Genomic DNA, 25,432 nt, shown 5'->3' with positions numbered 1-25,432 from the left:
ACCCCCCAGCGCCCCCGCCCTGCCCACTGTGAACTCCAGAGCCAGCCTCTGCCTCTGTTCCAGCTCTGTAGCAGCTGCCCTCCAAGGCCAGGGACTCAGGACCACACCTCCTTCTCTGAGGGGTCGGAGGGCACAGCTGGGGGCCCAGCAGCTCCGGCCTCACCTCCACCCCACACTGCTCCTCAGTGACTGCCCCCTGCCCCCCTCCCGGCAAAGTGCCTCAGGGGACGAGTGCGACCCCTTCTCCCCTCCCCCACTGGCTGCCACCACAGGCGACTTGGGTGATGCCTGGAGCCCACGGCCTTCCCCGAGCCCCCGGGCCACTTACCCCAGGACCTTCATAGAAGGCACTTCGACGGGCCTCCCCGGGATTATCCAGGAGCTCATCACTGTCAAGCTGCACCAAGACCCGCCCCCACCCAAGGTCAAAGGTCAGCTGGGCAGTGGGCCGGCCCACCTCTAGAACAAAAACCAATTGAGGGTTACATGGGACAAAAAGACAAAGACGAGGTGGGGGGGTTGCGGGGGGAGATTCGAGGGGTACAGGAAACTCCGCCTCCAGAAAAGTCGCCCCAAAGAAAGGGGCTTGGCTGCAAGATTAAAATGCGAGGCAACCCCAGCACTGAGTCCGAGCCTCTCCTGACATGCCTGCCTTGAACTCTAGAATCCTGCCTCCGTGGCTTTGCTCAAGCGTCTTTGGTAACACAGCTGGCAGGGCCTGTCACATTTGTCACCTCCTCCCGACAACTGTCCGTCCCTTCCTACTAAGTCACTCCTTCCACTGCCCAGCCCAAGCACCTGGCACGCCCTGCCACCCGGGCGCCTAACGTGCGTGCTGTTCCCGTTGTCTGGGAGCACAGGGACCTGTCTCGTTCCTGCAGACATAGGCAATGTCTACAACAGGCCCTAAGCGCCCAATGAATGGCTGTCCACAGCCAAGCCTCCCCAGTTTCTCTGTCCAGCTGATCTTTTTCCAGAACCCCAGACTGCTATATCCAATAGCCGCCCTTGGACTTCTGGCATCCACCTCGAACTCCCAGTCTCAGAGAACGGTACCACCACCCACTCAGCTGCTCAGGTCAAGTCCAGGAGGCATTCTGGATGCTCTTTCTTCCTCACCGTCTAAGCCACCAGCAAGTCTAGTGATCCTGCCTCCCAGACAGATCCCAGAGCCAGCGTCTGGTACCTCCTCCCGTGCCTGCCCTGGGGCCCAGGCCACCAACTTCTGCTCCGCACTCGCCTCCGCTCCACAGATTATTTGATACATCCCCTCTCAAGGAGCTGAGCTCCGTCCCCTCCCTGTGAGTGTGGGCGGGCTTAGTGACTCGCTTCTAGCAAATGCAGTATGACGGAAGTGACAGTGTGCGACTTTGGAGACTAGGTCATAAAAGGCACTGAGCTTCCTCCTGGCTCTCTCCCTTGGGTCACTTGCTCTGGGGGAACCAGCTGCCATGCTGTGAGGACACTCAAGCAATCCTAGGGGGAGGCCCACATGGTGAGGAGCTGAGGCCTCCAGCCAACTGCCACGGCAGTGAGTCACTGTGGAGGCACATCCTCCAGCCCCAGACAAGCCCTCAGATGACAGTGGCTCCAGGCAACATCCTGACTGCTACTCAGGGGAGACACTGAGCTAGACACCCAGCTAAGCACTCCCCAGTTCCTGACCCTCAGAAACTGAGAGCTCTAACAAATGTTGTTTTAAGTCACTAAGTGATGGGATAACTTGTTATGCAGCTGTGGGTGACTGATACAGCTCCTCATGGCTCAACAGACATCCACTCTCCCCCACTTTGTTCCATTCCCTGGAGGGCAAACGGAATGTGGCATTCTCCTGCTTAATAACCCGTCAGAACTGCCTGTCACGTTCAGAATAAAGTCTGAACTCCTCGATCAAGTCCTCCAAGCCCTTCATGACCTGGTGATTTTTGTCCACTCCAGTCTTACCACCTTCTAGTTTCCCCTTCATTCCGGCCCCACTGGCCTTCTTTCTCAAACTTTCCAACCTTCCTACCTGTCCTTCCCCTGCCCAGAGCGCCATGGGCACCTCCCTTTGATCCTTCAGCTTCACACCAGCTAGAGAAGAAGCCCCTGCTTCCGCCTCCCATTCATTTTCTTTTAAACCTCTTTTGTTGTGCAAGTGACATTATTATTTCTTATGCTGCTCTGCATGGTGCTTTCCACCATCACCTTTATTAGCTCTCGGTTGCTTTGTTTACCAAGGAAATGTGTATGGAGTGAGGGCAGGGATTTGCCATCTCTTTCACTCTCTGCCATAACCCTGGGGCCTGGCTCATGGAAGGCAAGGGGCAGATGTCTACTGAATCAGCGGGGAGTGTCTCTCAGCTCCCAATTCCACAGGCCCCTGCCCTGGGGATGCTTCTCCCTGCCCCAGCACTCACCTTCTCAGATCCATGTAAGAAGTCACTGAGGGCCTGAGGGTCACTGAAAGAGAGAAGGGGAGAGACATTTGAGGACATGAGGGACAGGGGAGGGGAGGGAGAGGGTGGGGGAGGGTGGGGTGGGGTGGGGTGGGGAGCCCATTACTCACCAAATCACGTCTAGTAAGCATCTCCCATCCTCATCATCCATCGCCACTGGACGGGGCAGGGCGGGAAGAGGGCAAGGGAGACAAGTTAGATGTCGGCAGCGTGCCAGGACCCTCCCTGCAAGGACCATTCCCTGGGGCCAAGACCCCTGGAGGGGTCAGGCTTTCTGTCCCCTTAAGTCTAGGGGCATGGGTAGGGGTGGGGCAGGTGCCCTCCGTACCAGAGCCTCCTGATCAGAGACAGACAGCTGCCTTTTCCTCCTCCCTCTCTCTCCCCAGCGTCTGATGACGATGGTGATGACATCAACCCAGACTGAGTCCTGATCACATGCAGGCCCCGTGCTAAGTGCTTCACACACATGTATCTCATTTAATCCCCACAGTATCCCTCGAGGTGGGTCCTGCCACCCCCGCTTTGCAGATGAGTAAAAGGAAGAGCTGAGACCATGGTTCTCTGTCTCCCAGCTAGCAGGTGGCAGAGCCAGCCCTGAACCCACAAGTCTGGCCCCAAGCCTGTGCTCCTGTCCTACACGTGACTGGGTGAAGGAGGGAGGGAGGGGAGGCGGCATGAAGGGGCCCAGGCTCTGGGTCCCCCTGGAAGACACATGCAGCGTGGTTCTCAAGGAAGGGAACAGAGAGGGAGAGGGGCCAGGAGGGCAGGCGCTCTGAGTCAGAGGAACCGCCAGAGCCGGGCCGAGCCTGTCAGAATGATGAGGATGAGGACGGCTAACATTTGGCTCCTGCTTACCATGTGCCAGGCACTGTCCCAAGCGTTTCACAAATGTTAGCTTGTTCAGCCCCCATGGGAAAGGGATGCCGTGTGCCCCAGTTTACAAGTGAGAAAACAAGTTCTCTGTTTGCCCATCCACCCCCGCGCCAACCACCACTGCTCCAGACATCCTACCAAGCTTCCACGCACCCATCTTTACAAACTTCCACCCAACCGCCCATCTTTCTTGTCTTCCAAACACACAAACTGACCCGTCCTTCCATCCGCTCCTCCTTTTTACTGTTTTGGGCCGCACTGAGAGGCTTGCGGGATCTCAGTTCTCCGATCAGGGACTGAACCCGGGCCCGGGCAGGGAAAGCACTGAGTCCTAACCACTGGACCGCCAGGGAAGTCCCCATCCGCCTATCCTTCCATCAGCCCACGCATCCTTCCCTCCCAACCACGCAGACAGAACACGATGAGAAATCACACACAATCCCAGTCCAGGGCCATGGAGTTGTTACCCTCTCTTTTTCTTCTTGGTAGGGGGAGGGGGATGGTCCCGAACTCACTGAGGACATGGTGACTGTAGTGCCCCCCCCCCCAGCTGGGTCACCATCCCTAACCCTCAATAGCATTCTCTGAACTTCCTGATCACCACTACAGCCCCTATTACCCTCGACGGCTCTGTGACGTAAAGAATCTCAGGGAGGGAACCCATATGGTTATTTCAGGGGCTCCTCTGGACAGTACCCTGGAGAGTCTGATGAAAACAAAGGACCCTCTTGCCAGAAACATGCATGTGGGCCAGAAATGTTACACGTTCTTTCCCAGGGGAAGTGTGTCATGGGACACACACACACACACACGTATGCACACACGTACACACTTCACGGGCCCTGGGTTAACAAGCCCAGTCTAGAACAGAAACACATGGCTCCGGAGCCTCACACACCCATCACGCTCGCCTCTAGAGCTGGCCCCGGGGACTGTCCCCAGAGAGGCCCTTCCAAGGCTCTTGCTGCATCCGTGCGGCAAGATAACACACTCTCTCTGGCTTCATATCTCCGCCCACACCCACTGTCTTCCCATGTCACCAGCTCTGTGGCCTACGAGCCCCTGCCCTTCCCAACCAGCCTAAGGTGGGCAAGGCCTGGCCAGGGAATGACAAGGCAGGATCTGCAGAGAATCTGGAGAAGACGGAAAGGGGGGAGGGAGATCCTGCCTGCAGATGGCATGGAGGTTGGGGGGGAATGGCCCGAATGACCCAGGGGGCCCAGGCTGGAGAGGGCGGGGCTGAAGGATGTGGCTGAGCCAGGCTCTTCCAAGAAGGAACGTCCCTTCCGGGGAGGTGGACGGGAGACCACGGCCCCTCCGGGAATGAGCGGGATGCTTGGCTGGTTACCTGCGCTACAAACGAATCATGAAGGGAAGGAGGGGGCGTCCACTCCAGCTCTACGCAGGGCCCCCAGCTGGGGATGTGGGGAGGGTCCTTTTGGGGGCCAGCTGTGGAGAGAGAATGAGAGAGAGGCTGTGAGTGAGACAGTCAGTGAAAGGGAGAAAGATGTAGCCAGAGAGACGAGAGGTCAAATACCAGTTTAAAACCACAGGAAAGGGGCTTCCCTGGTGGTGCAGTGGTTGAGAGTCCGCCTGCCGATGCAGGGCACGTGGGTTCGTGCCCCGGTCTGGGAAGATCCCACATGCCGTGGAACGGCTGGGCCCATGAACCATGGCCGCTGAGCCTGCACGTCCGGAGCCTGTGCTCTGCAAGGGGAGAGGCCACAACAGTGGGAGGCCCGCATACCGCAAAAAAAAAAAAACAAAACAAAAACCCACAGGAAACAACACTGTACATTATCACATATATATATGCAGACACACTGCACTATATCTACATACAGTGTGTGTACATATATATATATATTCACACACACACACACATCATGCAATAGTATATAACATTATATGATATAATCCATCAGCACTTCAATCTAGCAAACTACAGTCAGGTCTCATCATCTGAGGTGCTTATGTCCTATAAGGTCACCGTGAATTTGCGATTATGGCCGCTGAGCCGCAGCCCCTGGGGAAAGACAGGGTTAGCTTCCTGCCAGCCTCTGGTCCCATTCTCATCAACCCATCAATATATCCCCTTGGCTTATGTGTGTTTCTGTTTAAAGGCACCTTGTTTGGGACTTCCCTGGTGGCGCAGTGGTTGAGAGTCCGCCTGCCAATGCAGGGGACACGGGTTTGAGCCCTGGTCCGGGAAGATCCCGCATGCCGTGGAGCAACAGAGCCCGTGCGCTACAACTACTGAGCCTGCGCGCCTAGAGCCCGTGCTCCGCAACAGGAGAAGCCACCGCAATGAGAAGCCCGCGCACCACGAGAGTAGCCCCTGCTCGTCGCAACTAGAGAAATCCCACGCACAGCAACGAAGACCCAACTCAGCCATAAATAATAAATAAATAAATAAATTTATTTTAAAAATAATTTAAAAAAACAATAAAGACACCCTGTTTAACATAAACGGTTGATTCGCTCACACCGAGCTCAAGGCCCACAGCGCTGTAACTCATGCCTGAGGGCAGGTCACCTCACACGCGCGATCTCTCCAGAGCACATCGCAGCCTTCCTGTGCTTATGGACAGTGGGCGGCCCTTCAGCCCTACACGGGAGGGGCCGGGTTTAACAGCAAAACCACCCACAAAAAGCACAAAAGTGCAAAACAACAGGGCGCTAAAGAGGATGCTTCTTTATAGCTCTCGAGCTGAACAGAGAGGCAGAGGGTCGCCGCGTTCAACCTCAGCTGGTAGCACGTGCATCGGGAGACTCAAGATAGACTCACGGCTCTGCACACGTCTGCAAGTGACCAGGAAAGCGCCGTGAGTACTGATTTGGGGGTTAACAATGTTAGCAAACAGGCGGATTCACAAATATGGAATCCACGAATAACAAGGATTGACCTGATGACAGTAATGATGGTGGCTGTGATGACGATGATGATGGCTGCTGGTTTGAAGTACTCTGCACGTATCAGCCTGTTCACCGTCTTTGAATCCCTATGAAGCAGGTGCTTTTCGCAGCCCCATTCCACAGATGAGGAAGGCGAGGCTCAGAACGGTGAGCCATACGCCCTATATCCCTCCAGTGGTCAGTGGTCAGGCTGGGGTCTGAGCCAAGGTCGGCTGACTCCAGAGTCCCCGCCCTTAACCACTATCCCACAGACGGTCCTCTCGTCATATTGTTTCTCTTTTAAATGTGAAGCCAACACGCCACAGGGTCAAGATAAGACGAAGCTGGGTGACAGCCTTTGTTAGCATTTTGTGAATGCCTGGGATAGCTCAGATCCAAAAAAGCGATAAAGCGAGCAGATGGAAGAGAGAGCAGGAACGAGAGCTGCTTCTCCTTTTTATGGAGAGCCCCAGGCCCTGGAAAGAGCTAGAAAGCATCTGTCACAAGACCCTGGAACACGGGATCCTGGCCCATCTAGATTCCAGGTGCACTGCCCTGGACCAGGGTGATCACAAGCGCCCAAGGTGGCTTTGGGAGCGCCGCCAGCTCCATGTGGGTTCCCCCCTCCTCCATGCCCCAAGCTTTGGGTGTGGCCCAAGTTCTGTAAACGTCAGTCGGACCAGAAGTAGAGCCAGGAGGTGGGTGTCTCCTGAACAGGGCTCTCCAAAGGGGATCTGCGGGTGAATGTCCAGTGGGAGGCTCCAGCCTGTGAGAATCTGTTATCCATGTGTTTTCATTCAGATGCTAACAGCAGAGCAATGGACGAGGGGGACTTTCCGGGGAGAGGGCAAGGTTCTGCATGGTGATGGGGTGTCTGTTACATGGGGGTTTAAAAATTCACAGCTCAGGTTTCTGTATGTCAACACATATCAATTCAACCATGTTAATTTTACCTTTAAAAAACTGTACAAAACAGGGCTTCCCTGGTGGCGCAGTGGTTGAGAGTCCGCCTGTCGATGCACGGGACGCGGGTTCGTGCCCCGGGCCGGGAAGATCCCACATACCGCGGAGCGCCTAGGCCTGTGAGCCATGGCCGCTGAGCCTGTGCTCCGCAACGGGAGAGGCCACAACAGTGAGAGGCCCGCGTACCGCAAAAAAAAAAAAAAAACAAAAAACCAAAACTGTACAAAATAAATAATCAGCATAGAGTTGTAGTGGGGGAGGAGAGCTAACAGACATGGCAAATGTTGGTAACTGTTAGAGCTGGATGATGGCTACCTGGGGGCTCAGTACACCATTCTAGTTAATGTACATCTTCTCGAAAGTTTCCATAGTAAAAAGAAAACCATTTGTCAATGATCAGCAGGTCCGGGGTTCCTCTGAGATGGGTCCCCTGTTCAGGTGCCAGGGTTGGCATCTATGTCGCCTATCAGGTTGATGCCAAGAGGCCCAGCATGGGGTTACAGTTTGGGGTTGGAGTCAGCAGTTCAAATCTCCACTTCCCCACACATGGGCTGAAGTCGGGCAAGTGACTTCACCGCTCTAGGCTTCAGTGCCCTCATCTGTAAAATGGGCACAATCATAGTCCTTATTTTCACGTATGGCAGTGGAGAGGCTCTTAGGCCTTTAATCCTCTGGTGTAGTAAAGTATTTTGTAAGCGATAGATACTGTTACACAATCATTTTAGCTGCCATTGTGAATCTTACCTAGTGGGGCAACTCCCAAAGCTTTCTGGCCACAGCACAGTCGGGTTGGACAAAAGTCCCCAGGCCCCAGCTTTTCCACCTGGTGCCTTTTGTCACATTTGGCCCTTGAGCACATTTTGAAGGGTTTACACCCAAGGCAATAGAAATGAAAGCAAAAATAAACAAATGGGACCTAATCAAACTTACATGCTTTTGCACAGTAAAGGAAACCAGAAACAAAAGGAAAAGACAACCTACAGCCTGGGAGAAGATACTTGCAAATGATGTGACTGACAAGGGCTTAATTTCCAAAATATACAGACAGCTCATACAACTCAATAACAACAAAACAAACAACCCAATCAAAAAGTGGGCAGAACACCTGAATAGTCATTTCTCCAAAGAAGACATACAAATGGTCAACAGGCACATGAAAAGATGCTCAACATTGCTAATTATCAGAGAAATGCAAATCAAAACTACAATGAGGTATCACCTCACACCAGTCAGAATGCCATCATCAAAAAGTCTACAAGTAATAAATGCTGGAGACGGTGTGGAGAAAGGGGAACCTTCCTGCACTGTTGGTGGGAATGGAAATTGGTGCAGCCAATATGGAGAACAGCATGGAGGCTCCTTAAAAGACTAAAAATGGAGTTACCATATGGAAGGGTTTACATATCATTTGATTATGCACGTGGTCCGACTTCAACTGCCAGGTACCAGGTCTCCTTGGGTCCTTCCAAACCCCTGTTGTTACCCCATTTGTCAGGTGAGATAAACGAGGCTAAATAGAGTGGTGAAGGGGAAACCATGGGCCACACACAACCAGTGATACGTGCCCCCTACCCACTCATGCACAGGGCTACCCAGGAGCCTGCAGCTCTCAACCCGGCAGACAGAGGGAGCCTTGAAAGACACAAATGAACCCACTGAGAGTGGAAAGACAGAATTTGAATGCTGTCTGGATATCTGATGATACTAAGAAATTGTGATGAAGATTCTAGGTATAACAATGGCATAGTGTTTTTGTTTTTCTGCTTTTTTTCCTTTAGAGTTCTTACCTTTTAGTAATACATCCTAAAATACATAGGGGTGAAGTGATCAAATGTCTGTGATTTACTGCAAAATAATCCAGTTCTGGGAGGTCAGGGGCATACTGACCTGCGCTGTCCAATACGGAAGCCACTAGCCATGTGTGACTACGCGCATTTAAGTTCAAGCTAATGAAATGAAATTAGGGCAAATGACTTGAGTAGCTATTTGTCCAAAGAAGATATACAAATGGCCATAAGCACAGGAAAAGATGATCCACACCACCAATCATTAGGGAAATGCAATCAAAACCACAGATGCCGCCCCACCCCCATTAGAAGGGCTACTATCAAAAAACCAAAAATTAACAAGTCTTGCCGAGGACCTGGAGAAACTGGAACCCTGGTGCTCTGTTAGTTAGTGGAAATGTAAAATGTTGCAGCTGCTGTGAAAAACACTTTGGCGGTTCCTCAAAAAATTAAAAATAGAATTAGCATATGACCCAGCAAGTCCACTTCTGGATATATACACAAAAGAATTGAAAGCAGGGTCTTGAAGACAGATTTATACACCCACGATCACAGCAACACTATTCACAAGAGCCAAAAGGTAGAAACAACCCAAGTGTCCATCAACAGATGAATGGATAAGCCAAATGTGGTGTCTATTTACAATGGAATAGCATTCAGGGAGGAAATTCTGATACACGCAACGGCATGGATGACCTTAAGCTAGGTGAAGTGAGCCAGTGACAAAAAGACAAAGATACCATCTGATGCCACTTATGACGGAGAGACAGGAAGTAGAATGGCAGCTGCCAGGGACTGGGGGCAGGGGAGGAGAAACCGGGAGTTATTGTTTAGTGGGTGCAGAGTTTCAGTTCTGCAAGATGCTACAAGTTCTGGAGAAGGATGGGGGTGAAGGTTGCACAACTATGCAAACGCACTTACTGTCGCTGAATCGTACACTTCGAAATGGCTGAGATGGTAGGTTGTGTTATGTATATTTTACTGCAATAAACACATGGGAAAAAAAGGGGGACAAGGAGGAATGTGAAAGTTTTAAATAAAAAAGATTTACCTTAAGAGTGTAAAGGAAATTAAACATTTAGTTTGCGGTCACGGTGGCGACATTTCGTGGGCTTGACAGCCACACGTGGCTGCTGGCTACCACACAGGACACCGCAGATCTAGAATATTCCCACGGTGGCAGAAAGCTCTCTTGGACAGCGCTGGTCTGTCAGAGTGGCGGAAAACTGAAAATTGGCAAAGAGTTGGTTGATGGGGTCCATGTTTTACTATTCTACTTTGTGCACATTTGCAGTTTTCCAAAATGAAAATTTTTTATTTTGAAAATACTTGAACATCAAAAAATCATACGTCTCTCTGATTTTTTGTCGTCTGTCTCCCCCACCAAAATGTCAACCCCCCCCCCCGAGGACAGGGATTTTGTCTGTTTTGTTCCCTGTGGGACACCCAGAGCCTGCACAGAGCATGGCACATGGTAGGGGGTCACTAAATATTTGTGGGGTGAACAAATGAATTTGCACAGGTGGTTAAACAAACCCAATCATTCGTTCAAAGAGCAGCCTGGTGAGAAAGGCATTTACTAATTGCCCGCTCTGTGTCCAGCATGGGGGAGAGCTGAGGATACCGTAACGAACAAAAGCAGACCCAGTCCTTGACTTTGGGCAAGATCAGGACTAGTGGTTCTCAACCAGGGGTGACATTAGACGCCCCTCTCCTTCCTCGACACACACATACTCAAAAAGCTTTTGAAAAAGTGACCGGGGAGGTGGGGGACACACAATTAGCATGCAAAGCTGCAACCCCAAATTACGCACAGGGGAGCGGACGCCTTGCGCTCCTTCAGAGCAGAAGCTTTAAAAGCCATCGCACGGTTCTGCCCAAGTTCTGCCCAAGTCCTGGCATGACAATGGGTACGTGGACGGAGCCACAGCCAATGCACGAAGCTCGGACACACGAGCGAGAGAGGAGCCTTTGCTGCTGTCAGCTGCTGAGATCTAGGGCTCACTCATTACTGCAAAGCACTCAGCCGAAGCTGGCTGATACATCTAGGAAGAGCCTACCCTGCCCCAGTGCTTCCTTGGTATCAGGCCCTGTGCTAACCCCACACCTATTGATTCCTCCCAGGCCCCGGGGAGGCAGGAGGAACATTTCCCACAGCGCAGGAAACTGAGGCTCCCAGGGGTCAGGACACTTGCCCCAAACCACACTGTGAGGCCAGAATTTGAACTCAGACCCTGTGATTCTGAAGAACCTCCTTCTCCACCACTGGGCTATCAAAAGCACGAAAAGATGGGCTTGCGAAACCACAACCAGCTCAAGAGAACAGCCAGGATGCAACAATGACCAAGTGTCCTTCCAGAAAATCCTGTGAATTCCTCCGGCACTTGGAATGCCATCGGAGTTTTGCGTTGTCATCAGGAGTTGTGCAGAAGCCAGGCTGCTGAGCAGGATACAGAATTAAAAGTCCCCGCAGGGCCTCCCTGGTGGCGCAGTGGTTGAGAGTCCGCCTGCCGATGCAGGGGATACGGGTTCGTGCCCCGGTCTGGGAGGATCCCATATGCCGCGGAGCGGCTGGGCCCGTGAGCCATGGCCGCTGGGCCTGCGCATCCGGAGCCTGTGCTCCGCAACGGGGGAGGCCACAACAGTGAGAGGCCCGCATACCGCAAAAAAAAAAAAAAAAAGTCCCCGCAAAGCTCCAGAAACAGGCTAATTTTAATTTAGATTTAATTTAATGCTAGTAACCCTCAGGTTATTTGCAAGTCATAAAAATCAAAGTCGACGGGACACTACCATTTGCTCATGGGAAGTGATAGGTGAAGAGGATGTGGCAAAGTCTAGCTGTTGCTTTTCCAAACACCATTTCCCCACCCCTCCTCGCCTTGCTCACAGAAGCCTGATGCTGCTCGGGGTAACCCCTGCCAATTCCAAGATGTAAACAAACGCTGTTCTGAGTCAGTCAGTCTTTTTCCAACTATGGGTCATGCCTTTGAGGGTTGTGAAATCCAATTAGCAGGTTGTGACAAGGAATTTTGTTTTAAGTTAAAGAGTATGGGGTCAAATGGAATGGGATAGAATAGGAAATATTCAAAGGCATCACACAGGGTAAGCAAAAGGATCAGTTTGTGATACTCGTTTCAATTTTGTGTGTCTCTGTGTGTACATATTTCCGACTGTGGGTTGTGGCCAAAATAGCTTTAAAATAATTGGACGAGGCCAGTGGCACTGCTCTCCCCTTTATCAGCCATTCACTTTCCCAGGCTTCCTAGCAGCTAGGCTAGCCATAGTTTTGCAAATAAGTAAAAGCCAAAGTGTACAGAGTTGGGTTCTGCTCAATGAATCTTTTGGGGAAGACAGAATTTGGGAAAGGTTTTCTTCCAGAATATAAAGACAGAGCTTCTCTAGGGAGAAAGTCTTTTGCTTCCTGCTTCCAGCTTTGAATACAGTTGAGAAGACTGGAGCTGTGGCAGCTATTTTGCAATCATGAGGCAATAAATCTGAGGCTGGTAAGCCCACCTACGGAGGATAACTGATGAGAGGAGAGAAAAAGACTAGGTTCTTAACACTCCTCATGGGTTGCCTGCCTCCAGACTTCTTAATCCTTACAGTTTAAGCCACTGTTAGGTTTTCCGTTATTTGCAGTCAAACACAACCTGACACAAACGAGTTGGCATTTCTACACATCTTTGCAGCCCATCACAAGGACTCTCAAAGCCTTCCGTGGGTCAAGGACTGTACTCTGTGAATCCGCTGATTGAGAAGAGAGGCCCAGCAAAATGGGAGAGGGCTGATGGCAAGGGGATCTGGAAAAAAGACCACTGGGGCCAAAAACTCTTCTTCTCCCTAGTCCCACTGTTTACAGCTCCTCCTATTTATTATCCAACCCTTGAACTTGGGCTGGCCTTCTGACTGGCCTTGGCCAACAGAATGTGGTGGAAGTGATGGTGTGCGTTTCTGAGCCTACTCTTTGCCCAGCTGCCATGTGACAAAGTCCAGGCTAGCCTTTCGGAGGACAAGAGACACATGCCCATCACCTCTATCATCCCAGCTCACAGCCAGCCAAGCCCTAGAAGCAGAGCTGCCTAGCTGACCTACAGCTGACCACACCCAGGTAAGACAGAAGTAACCAGAGGTACCCAAGGCCAAATTCTAACCAGTGGAACCACAGTTTTGTTTTAATCCACTGTGGCGCATCGTGTTTTCCAAACATGGCTGAAATAATGTCTACAACCTCCCATGATCTACCAAGGTGGGATCTTGCCAGTCCCCTTGAATTGAGGAAACTTTGTGACTACTTCAACCAGGACAGTGCAACAGAAGTGCCACTATGTGACTTCTGAAGCTAGGTCATAAAAGTCAACTCAGTTTCTGCCATGTCCACCAGGACATTGACCCTGGAAGCCCTAAGCCACCTTAATAGAATTCTTACCGCTCTGAGGCCACCATGCTATGGGGAAGCCTAAGCTAGACACATGGAGAGACCATGAGTAGATGCTCTGGTTGATGGTCTTATCTTCAAGTCATCCCAGCCCAGGTGCCATGCATGGCATATGAACAAGCCCTCAGCCCCCAGCCTGCGAGTCTTCCCAGCCAAGACTGCAGACATCATGGAGCAGAGACCCACTATGTCAAATTCCATGTCAAATTCTTGGCCCATAAAACCTGTGAGCATAATACAGTTGTTCCATTAAGCTGCTACATTTTGGGGTAATCTGTTAAACAGCAACAGTAACCAGAACAGCCTCTCAACTTGGGGGTTATTTGTTATGTGGCAGCAGCTAGCTGATACAGCCCTCTCTAGAGACTAAGTACCAACTTTGACCTCACACCTCTGACTCACCCAACTCTTTCTTTTTTTTTTTTTTTTTAATTAATTCATTTATTTTTGGCTGCATTGGGTCTTCATTGCTGCGTGCAGGCATTCTCTAGTTGCGGCGACGGGGGCTCTTCTTTGTTGTGGTGCACGTGCTTCTCACTGTGGTGGCTTCTCTTGTTGCGGGGCATGGGCTCTAGGTGCATGGGCTTCAGTAGTTGTGGCATGCAGGCTCAGTAGTTGTGGCTCACGGGCTCTAGAGCGCAGGCTCATTAGTTGTGGCACATGGGTTTAGCTGCTCCGCAGCATGTGGGATCTTCCCGGACCGGGGATTGAACCCATGTTCCCTGCATTGGCAGGTGGATTCTTAACCACTGTGCCACCAGGGAAGTCCCTCACCCAAGTCTTACCCATTCCACCTCCCAAATCTCTCCACTTTATCTCTTCCTCTCCATGACCACTATTCCTGCCCAGATCCAGGCCTCACCATCTCTCTTTTCATCTATCCATCCACCCAGACTTTTGGGGAGAGAGAAAGAAAGAGCTCTTTGGAGAGCAATTAAAATCGACACCACCTTTATGTTCAGCGACCTTTAGAGTTCTAAAATCACTGAATTAGTTTAACAACATAAAAGCGTGCCCTATAAAACTTGGATTGCTCATAAAGCAACTGGTGTCTAGCTCCTAAAAGCCTTGTTTACACAGGTAGTCACACACTAGAAATGTTTGGTATGTTCTCTCTTTCCCTTTTTGCCATTCACCGCTGTTCTAAATGAAGCTATAAAGCCACAGACTTGCCAAGAAAATCAGGCATCTGAAAAGGTTTTTGAATTTTTTCTTAATACTAGTGTGTAAAAAACAGGGGGGAAACTCTGAGGAGTGAAACAGGTAACGGGGTGGGGTGAAGGGAACAAAAGCAGCGATTACACTGACCAGACACAGGGCTGCCCAGGGCATCAAGCAGAAGAGAACACTTCAAGTTCAGGAAAAAATGGAGTTAAGAGAAGCGAAGGGGAAAGAAAAGCCCCTACAACATTCCACACATGCTTTAGACCACTTGTTCCTAAACGTGGGCAGGCACCAGAATCACCTGGAAGGCTTTTAAAAGAAAGAATGAAAGAATGGACTTCAGAATCAGCAGGTTGGGGGCAGGGGCGGGGGGTGCTGAAAATTTGCATTTCTAACAAGTTCCCAGGTGATGCTGATGCTGCTGGTCCAAGGACCACTGCTCTAGAAGCTTTTGTCTCTTTAGTTTTCCTTCTGGGGCTCTTGCTCTTGCATAGAACACAAGCCACCAGTTCCTAGCCAGTGCCCAGGCCCCTGACAATGTGGCCTCGCAGGGTCCCCTCCGAGGCTCAGGAGGGTCCAACAGCCAGTCTCAGTCTGATATCCTTTTAAACAGAACTTGGATTTGGTTCCATTCAGCAATGTACCCTCCTAAGAGGACGACTCACAGTGAGTATAGGCCTTTTGCCCCTTTGCCAGAGACTTCCTTTCTCAGCCTCCTTTGCAGCCAAGTGTGGACATGGGAAGATGTTTACATTTGGATAAAAAAGACAGAACCTTACATTGGGAAGATTATTTGCCCCTACTCTTTCCTGCTTGAGAGAATGATGTGAAGCATGGTGACAATGGCCAGTGCTACAGCAGCCATTTTGCACTCCTGAGGGGGAAGGCCCAGTGAATCAGAGACAGACCCAGCATCCTGGCAATATTGAGCTGCCAACTATGCCTGGAATGGCCTTCAACTAGATGTGTTGTTCCAGAAGAGAACTAAAAGCCTGAATTAACTAAGGTTAAACATACACCTACTCTATGACCCAGAAATTCCACTTCAAGGAATTGACTTAATGGATGTGAAAAGTATGTCTACAAAAACATTTGTACAGAAATTTTCATAGCAGCATTATTCACAAAAGCCCCAAATTGGAAACAGCACAGTGTCCATCGACTGGTAGATGGAGAAACAAACTATGCTATATCCACGCACTTGAATACAGCTTGATAATGAAAGGGAATAAACTACTGATACACGCAAGGTCATGGATGAATCTCAAATCCACCATGCTGAGGAAAGGAAGCCAGACACAAAAGACCATTCACTGTGCGATCCCCTTGAAGTAAAGTTCTAGTGAAAGTGATGGGGAAAAAAATCGGAGGTGTGATTGCCTTAAGCGAGCAGCAGGAGGGGGAGAGGGCTAAGTACTGACTAGGAAGGTCCACGAGGAAATCTTCTGGGATGATGGAAATGGTCTGTAGCTAGATCTGGGTGATGGTTACATAGGTAATATTGGCCAAAATTCATCAAGCAGTGCACTTAAGGTTTGTGCCTTTTATTATACTTACTTTGTATCCCAGTAAAGCACAGCTTAAAAAAACAAAAAACAAAAAAACCCTACACAATCCATTCTTGTTATTCGTGGTAGTTATGTTCGACAAAGTTGCCACAAACACTGAATTAGAGAATAAGGAACTATTGCTCCTGGGGGAAATACAGGTTCTTATGAGCCTCTGGTCCCAACATTTTCATCAACTGATCAATACATAACCTTGTTTTTACATGTGTTTCTGTTTAAAGACGCCTGATTTAATATATACGGCTGATTCATTCGCAGTAAACCCATAACCAACGGCGCTGTAACTCACACCTGAACGAAGCTCATCTGAGACACATCACAGCCTTCTGGAACTTAGGAACACTAGCCAACACTTCAGCACAATGTTTGCGGGGCATTTTAAACAGCTAAACCAGCAACCAGAAGCCCCCAAATGTGAAAAACGTGGCACTAAACAGACCAAGAAAAAGCCACTTGGCTACAGTAAGAGCTGAAACAAGAAGACAGAGGGTCGCCCTGGTTGATCTCAGCTGGGAACAGGCACACAGCACAACTCAAATTTTTCACTTGCTCTGCACATGTCTGTAAATGACTGGGAAAGCACCCGGTGTGCTGATCTGGGGGTTACAAAGAAATTTTAGCAGGTAGATGAATTCACAAATATGGCATGTGGGAATGAGAATCAACAGTACAGGGAAATATTGGTCAAGATTATAGCACACTTATTTACCCTTTACCTGGAGATTTCACTCATGGTCTGATCCTACAGGTACAACCTGATATATCCAAAATTATACATTTAGGAGGTTTTTAGGGCAAGGTGTGTGTCTACCAGCGAGATATTGGAAGTAATCCACTGGCCATCACTGGAAAACAGGTTAAATAAACTGGGTCCATCTAAATGGGAATACTATGCAGCTGTAAAAAAGAATGAAGAATACAAATGGCCACCTATATGGGAAAAGAATCTGAAAAACAATACATATATGTACATATATAACTGAATCACTTTGCTGTATACCTGAAATTAACACAACATTGTAAATCAACTATACTCCAACGTAAAATTTAAAACAAAATTTTTTTTAAAGAATACAAACGGCCAACAAGCCCATGAAGAGATGCTCAACATCAATAGCCACCAGGGAAATGCAAATCAAAACCACAAGTGGATGGGCTTCCCTGGTGGCGCAGTGGTTGAGAGTCCGCCTGCTGATGCAGGGGACACGGGTTCGTGCCCCGGTCTGGGAAGACCCCACATGTCACGGAGCGGCTGGGCCTGTGAACCATGGCCGCTGCGCCTGCACGTCCGCAACGGGAGAGGTCACAACAGTGAGAGGCCCGTGTACCGCAAAAAAAAAAAAAAAAAAAAAAAAAAAAAAACCCACAAGTGGAGACTGCTTCACCCACTAGGATGGCTACAATCAAAAAGACAGACAATAATCAGTGCTGGTGAGGATGTGTAGAAATCAGAACACTCATACACTGCTGGTGGGAATGGAAAATGGCGGGGCCTCAGTGGAAAGTAGTCTGGGAAACTCCCCAAACAGTTAAACACTGTTACCATGTGACCCAGCAATATCACTCCTACATATAGACCCAAGAGAAATGAATACATGCATTCACACAAAAACCTGTATACAAATGTCCATAGCAGCATTATTCATAATAGCCAAAAGGTTGAAATAACCCAAATGTCCACCAACGGATGCATGGATCCACAAAACGTGGTCTCTCAATTTGGTGGGATATTACTCAGACATCAAAAGGAATGAGGTACTGATATACCACAGTACAACATGGATGATCCTTGAAAGCATCATGCTGAGTGAACGAAGCCAGACACAAAGGACCATATATTGTATGATCCCATTTTATGAACTGTCCAGAATAGACAAATCCACAGAGACAGAAAGATTAGTGGTTGCCAGAGGCTGTGGAGAGGGAGGAATTTGAAGTGGCTGTTCTTGGGCACAAAATTTTGGGGGGGGGGTGATAAAATTGTTCTGAAACTAGATAGTGGTGATGGTTGCACATTATAGAATCTTGAATATATAACCTGTGAATCTACTAGAAAGTGCTGAATTGTACACTTTAGATGGGTGAATTTCATGGTATGTGAATTATATGTTAATAAAGATGCTATTTTTTAAAAAGGAACAAGGATGTTCTCCATATACTGACAGAGAAAGTTCTCCACGACTATTGTTCTGTGCGAAAGTAAAATGCAGAACAGTGTATAAAACGTTACCATCTGCTTAAAGACAGTAGGGAGGAGATACAAGAATATATATTCTAGTAAATCAACTATACATCTACTTAAAAAAAAAAGACTATATATCCTAAATGCCTTTCTAGGTCTAAAGAACTTCCAGAAGGATCTCTACAGCACTAAACCCACTTATGAACTAGGAGGGGGACCCAGCAGATGGGACAAAGATGGGACGGAGACACTCCGCTGCAAATGTTTCAAAAATAGCTTTTGGTTTTTTATAATTTGTTTTTTGTTTTGGGGGGGTTTTTTTTGGCCATGCCCCGAGGCTTGTGGGATCTTTGTTCCCTGACCAGGGATTGAACACGGGCCACAGCAGTGAAGGCTCCAAGTCCTAACCACTGGACCACCAGGGAATTCCCCAAAAAGTACATTTTAAAAAATGTGTTAAAAAAAATAAGAGGACAGTTTCCACCATCACTCATCAGCGTAAACTGTTACTTGCAGCCGAATGCACACAAACTAAAAAGCTATTCAGTGGTAAAAGGAAGAACTGGGATTTGAACCCAGACTTCGGGACACCAAATCCTTGGACAGCCTTCCAGGACTCCCCACTGCCTCAACTCCAGTGTCCATGAAAATACTGGGAAACTGGGCATCTGCTGGCACGACCTCCCTTCCCTCTACCCTTCCCCGGCAGAAATTCTTTTCTTCCTGAACTTGTCAGGAGCCTTCCCTAATCATGGCCCGATTTCTCTCACATGATGCTTGAGGCAGAACCACTGGGGAGTCCTGAGAAGTGGGAGCCTGAGGTCTACCCCACGAGGGCCAGGGAGCTGGGTGGGCAGGTCCTGAGCCAGCCATGGGTTTGTGGTCCTGGTTTCAAGATGTCACACTTCATCCTGTTTCTTAACAAATGCCCCCCCACCCTCCTCCAGGGCTTACTTACAAGCAGCAACGTCCGTCTAACCCTGTCTGTGCTCACCGTCTGGAGGGCTGCAGGGGAGTGGCTAACCGGCCTCCAGCTTCCTCTCGGGTCCCTTCTAAACTCAGCTCCCCACTCGGGCCAAAGAGGTCCATTTGATTTGAGGTCACGTGGTTTCCCCTTCCCAGGACTCTCCACTGCCCCACTCAACAAAACAGTGCTGGGGAGACAGCGGCAAGGACAACAGACATCCCTACTCTTCCTGGTGACGTTCTAGGGCAGGAGTCAGATGACAAACAGAGAACAGAGACATGGTGCCGAGAGGAGGAAAGCAAGAAGGCGGGAGAAAGGTGCTGTGGGGAGGGGGCGGGGAGGGCTGCGGGTGCATTTTTAGTGAAAGTGGTTGGGGCGGCCTCATAGAGAAAGGGGAGTCTGAGTTGATGTGCAGGAGGTAAGGGAAGGAGTGATTCAGACACCCAGGGAAGGGTGGTCCAGGAAGAAGGAACAGCAGATGCAAAGGTCCTGTGGCAGAAACATGCTGGGGTTGCTTGAGCAACAGCAAGGAGGTGAAGCGGGGTTGAGGAGACGATCAGGGTCAGCCACAGAGGGCCTGGTGGGCCGTGGTGAGGACTCGGGCTTTTATTCTGGGTGAGTCCAGGGACGTGACCTGACTTGGGTTTTCACAGGATCCCTCCGGCTGCTGAGTGGAGAAAGAATTGCACGAGGCAAGGATGGGAGCAGGGAGCCCAGAGAGGTGGCAATGGTGGCAGGGGAAGAGGCGAAAAGTGGTTGGAGTCTGGATTTGATGGCAAAGCAATAGGGCCTGCAGACGGATTGACCAGGAGGTAGGAGGTGTAGGGGAAAGAGCAGAGTCAAGGGCCCGCTGGAATTTGAGCCGGACAGCAGGGCAGAGCAGCTAAAAGTGGGCAGCCAGGCAGGATGTGAAGTGCACACGCACCCTTACACCAGCTCTCCTGGTTGATCAAGCAGCTGCTCCAGCTAAGGCCATTTCTCGCTAAGGTATTCTGATGGTCCCAAAGCTACTAATTATGTTATTAGGAGAGGGGTTGGCCTCCCACCCAGGACAAAGCAGGGAGGGCTGCTGCTCAGAGCCTCAGAGACAGAGAAAACTAGCTGAGATATGCAAGGCCTTCAAATCTTCCTCACCCAGCAGCTCTTTGTGTGTCTTGTTTCAGAATCTGGCCTTTCCCCAAAGTCTAAACTGAGATTGGCAGTTTACATCTGACTTTGAATCCTTAAACCATCTGGGGCTATATGGTGTAAGGTAGGGATCCCATTTCATCTCTTTCCAAATGAATGACTGGTTTTTGGTCCCCAGCTTGGTTTATTAAGTCTCTCCCTTCCCCATCAATGTGACCACTGGCCACTTTGGCCTCAGACCACATGTCCATATCTTGCCTGGCTCTCATCCTGGGCTCTCTGTTCTTTTCCATTGGTAAAATGTCAATTTCTATTTATTCCCTAATCTCGGAGATAAAACATATTCAGCTGGACGGGTAATCAATATATGCATTGATGCTGGGCAGAAGGTGATGGATAGTCCAGGCAGCAAGGTGCCTCAGAAGGGTACAAGGTCCCCAAAGCAGAGACCGTGATGTCCCTTTGCTTGACAATACATTCTCGAGTAACTTCACTTATATATCACGTTATCAACTTTTAATGAAACTATCTTCACAAGAAGAGACAGAAGGCATAAGAAAGTACTAACAAAGAAACCAAAACGTTACAAATCATAATCTACAGACACAAAAGGTCACATATCGTATGATGCCATTTCTAAGAAATGTCCAGAAAAGGTAAATCCATAGAGACAGAAAGCAAATTAGTGGTTGCCAGGGGCTGGGGGGAGGAGAAACAAAGAGAAACTGCTTAATGGGTATAGGGTTTCCTTTTGGGCAAACGAAATTATCCTAGATAGGTGGGTTGGCAGGAAACTAGATAGAGGTGATGGTTGCATAACATTATTAGCGTACTAAAAGCCACTGAACTGTGCACTTTAAAATGGTTAACTTTTTAAAATTGAAGTATAGTTGATTTACAATGTTGTGTTAGTTGCAGGTGTACAGCAAAGTGATTCAGATATATATATATATATATATATACATATAATTTTTCAGTTGCTTTTTCCCTTATAGGTTATTACAAAATATTGAGTATAGTTCCCTGTGCTACAAAGTAGGTCCTTGTTGTTTATCTCTTTTATATATAGTAGTGTGTATCTGTTAATCCCAAACTCCTAATTTATCCCTTCCCCCTCAAAATGGTTAATTTTTATGCTATGTGAATGTTATCTCAAAGAAAGAAAACACAGTTAATGTAAGCAGAAAATAAAGACGATGGTCCCATTCCTATTGTAAGCTGTTCCTATTGTAAGCTCTTTTTAAGCCACATTAAAAAGTAAAGTCAGGGACTTCCCTGGTGGCGCAGTGGTTAAGAATCCGCCTGCCAATGCAGGGGACTCGGGTTTGAGCCCTGGTCTGGGAAGATCCCACATGCCACGGAGCAACTAAGCCTGTGTGCCACAACTACTGAGCCTGCGCTCTAGAGCCTGCGAGCCGCAACTACTGAGCCCACGTGCCACAACCACTGAAGCCCGTGTGCCTAGAGCCCGTGCTCCGCAGCAAGAGAAGCCACTGCAATGAGAAGCCCGCGCACTGCAAGGAAGAGTAGCCCCCGCTCGCCGCAACTAGAGAAAGCCTGCGCAGCAACGAAGACCCAACGCAGCCAAAAATAAAGAAAAAAGAAAAAAAAAAAAAAGGAAAATCAGTGATGTTTTCAACAGAACTGGCAAAAAGCTGACTGAAACTTTAATTATCAAGAACATCATTCAAAATAGAGCCTTTAGGTTTTATCATTAGTAATGACTATTGATAAATATAATGCTATGTAAAATGTTTGATTTTTAAAAATCTTCCTCACCTGTTTTTAATCTACTTTTTATGTATTTTTTTATAATGTACCAAAGTGGAGTCATGTACGTATACAGTTTATAAAAAACAGGTGACGGTTAAGGCCTGGACTTTGGAGCCAGACCTTCTGGGTTCAAATGCCACTTAATTGATGTGTGACCTCAGGCGAGTCACTTCAGTCTCCCTTTCCCTATAGTTTCTTTCTCTATAAAATGGGATTAAAAGTAGTGCCCACCTCAGAGGGTTGTGAGGATTAAAACGAATGGATGCATGTAAATAGATATGCATTAGGCACATGCTTACCATTTTTACTGCCACGAGTGTAGAATCACAAGTATTATGGCCTCCGCCAGGCGATCAAGGTCAACATCAGCCATGATAAGTCAAGGGCATAGTATGTACCTTTGATGTGATAAGATGGGAAGGGCACTTTATCTCTGTGGTCTTCCTCCCAAACCCCCTAACCCCTTATCGAATCACGAGAAAGACATCAGACTAATCCCGAGAGAGGCACATTCTCCAAAATCCCTGGCCAGTTGTGCCCCAAAATGTCGAGGTCATCAGCAGTAAGGAAAGTCTGAGAAACTGTCACAGCCAAGAGAGGTCTAAGGAGACATGAGGACGCAGTGTAATGTGGTGTGCTGGGTGGAGTCCTGGAACAGAAAAAGGACATTAGGGGGAAACTAAGGAAATCTGAATCAATTCTGGAGTTGGGTTCATAGTGATGTTGGTTTTTCGCTGTGACAAACATCAACCAGGTTCTGTCCCCTCTGTCCCCCTGATTCTGCCCTGGTTCTCCTACAATCTCATCCCCACATGGTGACCAAAGGGATCATGTTAGAATGCAAGTCCGCTCACACGTCCCTCCTCTGCTCGGAGCTCTCCCATGGCTCCTGCCTCACTCTGAATCAAAGTCCAAGTTCTTACTGTGACCATCTGCCCCCATCCCACCTCTGCCCTCACCTCTCACCCTCTCTCCCTCCTTCACTCCCCTCCACCCACACCAGCCTGCTCCACATTCCTCCAATGCACCAGGCACACACCTGCCTCAGGACCTTGGCACCAGATCGGTGAGGCTCAACCTGATTCTGTTGGCAGTCGTGATCCCCACCCCCTCACCCAGCACTTCCACCTCCCTCTCCTGCTTTGCTTTACTTCAAAGCTCCGATTACTAGCTCACGTGTGACTCTGATTTGTCTTATCTATTGCCTGGCTCTGCAAGGAGGAGCGGGTGAGCCCAGGTTTCGGTCTGTTTTGTTCCCTCTGTGTAAACATGGACTGAATGACAAGGGGGACCGTTCTCCGTGGTCACAGCTGATTCTGAACAGAGTAGGTGTGTGACCAGGTTTGGGGGTGGGCGTGGTGGGCAGGGGGGGCACATCACAGGCTGACCAGGGAACCATCGGGCAGGGCTCACAGTGGGGGACCGGCCACTGGGATGAGAGCAAGGCCCAGGGGCCCAGAGGGAACCTGTCAGGGGCAGATGGGAGAGGAGGTGAAAGGTCACAGGTGGGGGAGGGGTGGAATTGGGCCCCACCACAGAAAGCTGCTCAGAGAAGGGAGAACTGAGCAGAGGTGCTGATGGGGCCGATGCCATAGAGAACGTCTCAGAGACAGACACGGAGAGAGAGAGGAGGTGGGCGCATCTTCCCAGGACAGTGGGGGGATGCTCCACAGGACTTACCCACCCGCCCCACCCTGCACACCAACCCAGGAGGCAAATTAAGCCAATCAGTCTACACCAGTGGCTCCTGCCCCAAATGCCAGGAGCCACCCCAATATGGAAGACAATAAAAACTCCAGGCAAGTGTGCAGAATGTGTACAGACACCACCCGGATGAACCCTGTCAAGCTGGTTAGGAACCCTCCACAGGGACAGGATGCCCAGACAACACCCGCATCCCCACCGACATCGTGGACGGCTCGTTCACAGGTGCTGTGGAAGAGAACATCTCTCAAGTCCACAGAGCAAGAGCTAAAGAACCAACAACAGCAGCAGGGACTGCCATGATGGCTTTCAGCCCTCACTCAGAAAGGAGGGTTCTAGAACATGCGATGGGGGGGCACACCTCCGTCAAGAAGGGAGGGGAGTCTACAGACAATTTCTACCTGGCATCACACAGAGCCTGCGGCTACTCTAAGTCCACCCTTATGAATAATGGGGCAGATGTAGAACATTCTAGAATGTTCACAGCACCCTTGAACTGGAAACAACCCAGATGTCCATCAACGGAAGAATGCACGAATACGCTGCGGTCCATCACATAATGGAATACTACACAGCAACGAAAAAGGAACAAACTACTGGTATGTACAACATGGAATCATCACACCAACATCGTGTTGAGTGAAAGAAAACACCACTGTACGGTTTCATGTGTAAAGTACACACCCACTTTTAACTATGGAGTTAGAATCAGGATGGCGGTTCCCTGGGGGTCGGAGGGGCGGGGGGCAGATGGAGGGGCCAGAAAGGTTTGGGGCATCTTTTGGCAGGAGGTCATGTTCTGGGCGTTTTTTGTGTGTTTTGTTTTTAAATCTGGGAGCCAGTTACATGGGTGTGGCCAATGTGCAAAAAATTCATCCAACTGGACATTTATGATGTGTGCTCTTTTCTCCATGTTGTAATTCAACAACAAGTTCCCCCAAAGGGGGAGAAGACAGAAGAATACAAAAGAATAACTGTCTTCCTCATCTACTACTGGTAGAATGTAACATGGTGTGATCGCGTGGGAAACAGTCTGGCAGCTCCTCGAAGGGTTAAACAGAGTTACCCTATGACCCAGCAATTCCACTCCTGGGTACATTACCCAGGAAACATGAAAATATGTATGCACTGAAAAACATGTACACAAATGTTCACAGCAGCATTATTCATAATGGCCAAAAGGTAAAAGCAATCCAAATGCCCATTAACTGATGGATGGAGAAACAAAATGTGGTCCATCCACACAACGGAATATTACTCAGCCACGAAAAGGAATGAAGCACTGACACATGCTACAGCATGGATGAACAGAGAAACCATCATGCCAAGTGAAAGAAGCCAGGCACAAAAGACCACATATTATATGATTCTCTTTATATGAAATGCCCAGAATAGACAAATCCATAGAGACAGAAAGTACATCAGTGGTTGCCAGGCCTGGGATGGATGGGAGTGGCGGGGGTGGGTGATGGCTCAGGGGCACAGTGTTTATTTTGGGGGTGATGAAAATGTTTTAAATTGAAATGGTGATGGTTACACATCTCTGCGAATGTAC

General features: G+C 49.2%; 1 protein-coding gene across 1 annotated transcript in view; it reads right to left on the bottom strand.

Annotated features, from left to right (window-relative positions):
• Positions 1-23: 23 nt before the first annotated feature.
• The window catches only part of LOC309794544 (BRD4-interacting chromatin-remodeling complex-associated protein-like), a 56,646-nt gene continuing 31,237 nt past the window's right edge, over positions 24-25,432 (bottom strand). Inside the window, exons 2-4 of the mRNA XM_082606176.1 lie at positions 2,549-2,594; positions 2,400-2,442; positions 24-397 (exon numbers count right to left, since the gene is read on the bottom strand). Of these exons, the coding sequence (XP_082462302.1) occupies positions 221-397; positions 2,400-2,442; positions 2,549-2,589 (261 nt within the window). The 5' untranslated portion in view covers positions 2,590-2,594 and the 3' untranslated portion in view covers positions 24-220. The remainder of the gene's footprint in view (positions 398-2,399; positions 2,443-2,548; positions 2,595-25,432) is intronic.

This window comes from Mesoplodon mirus, assembly GCF_964341445.2.
Source record: "Mesoplodon mirus genome assembly, chromosome: 19".
NCBI classification, from domain to species: Eukaryota; Metazoa; Chordata; class Mammalia; order Artiodactyla; family Ziphiidae; genus Mesoplodon; species Mesoplodon mirus.
Note: the sequence above shows the minus strand (reverse complement) of the source record. Positions and strands in the feature narration are given on the sequence as shown.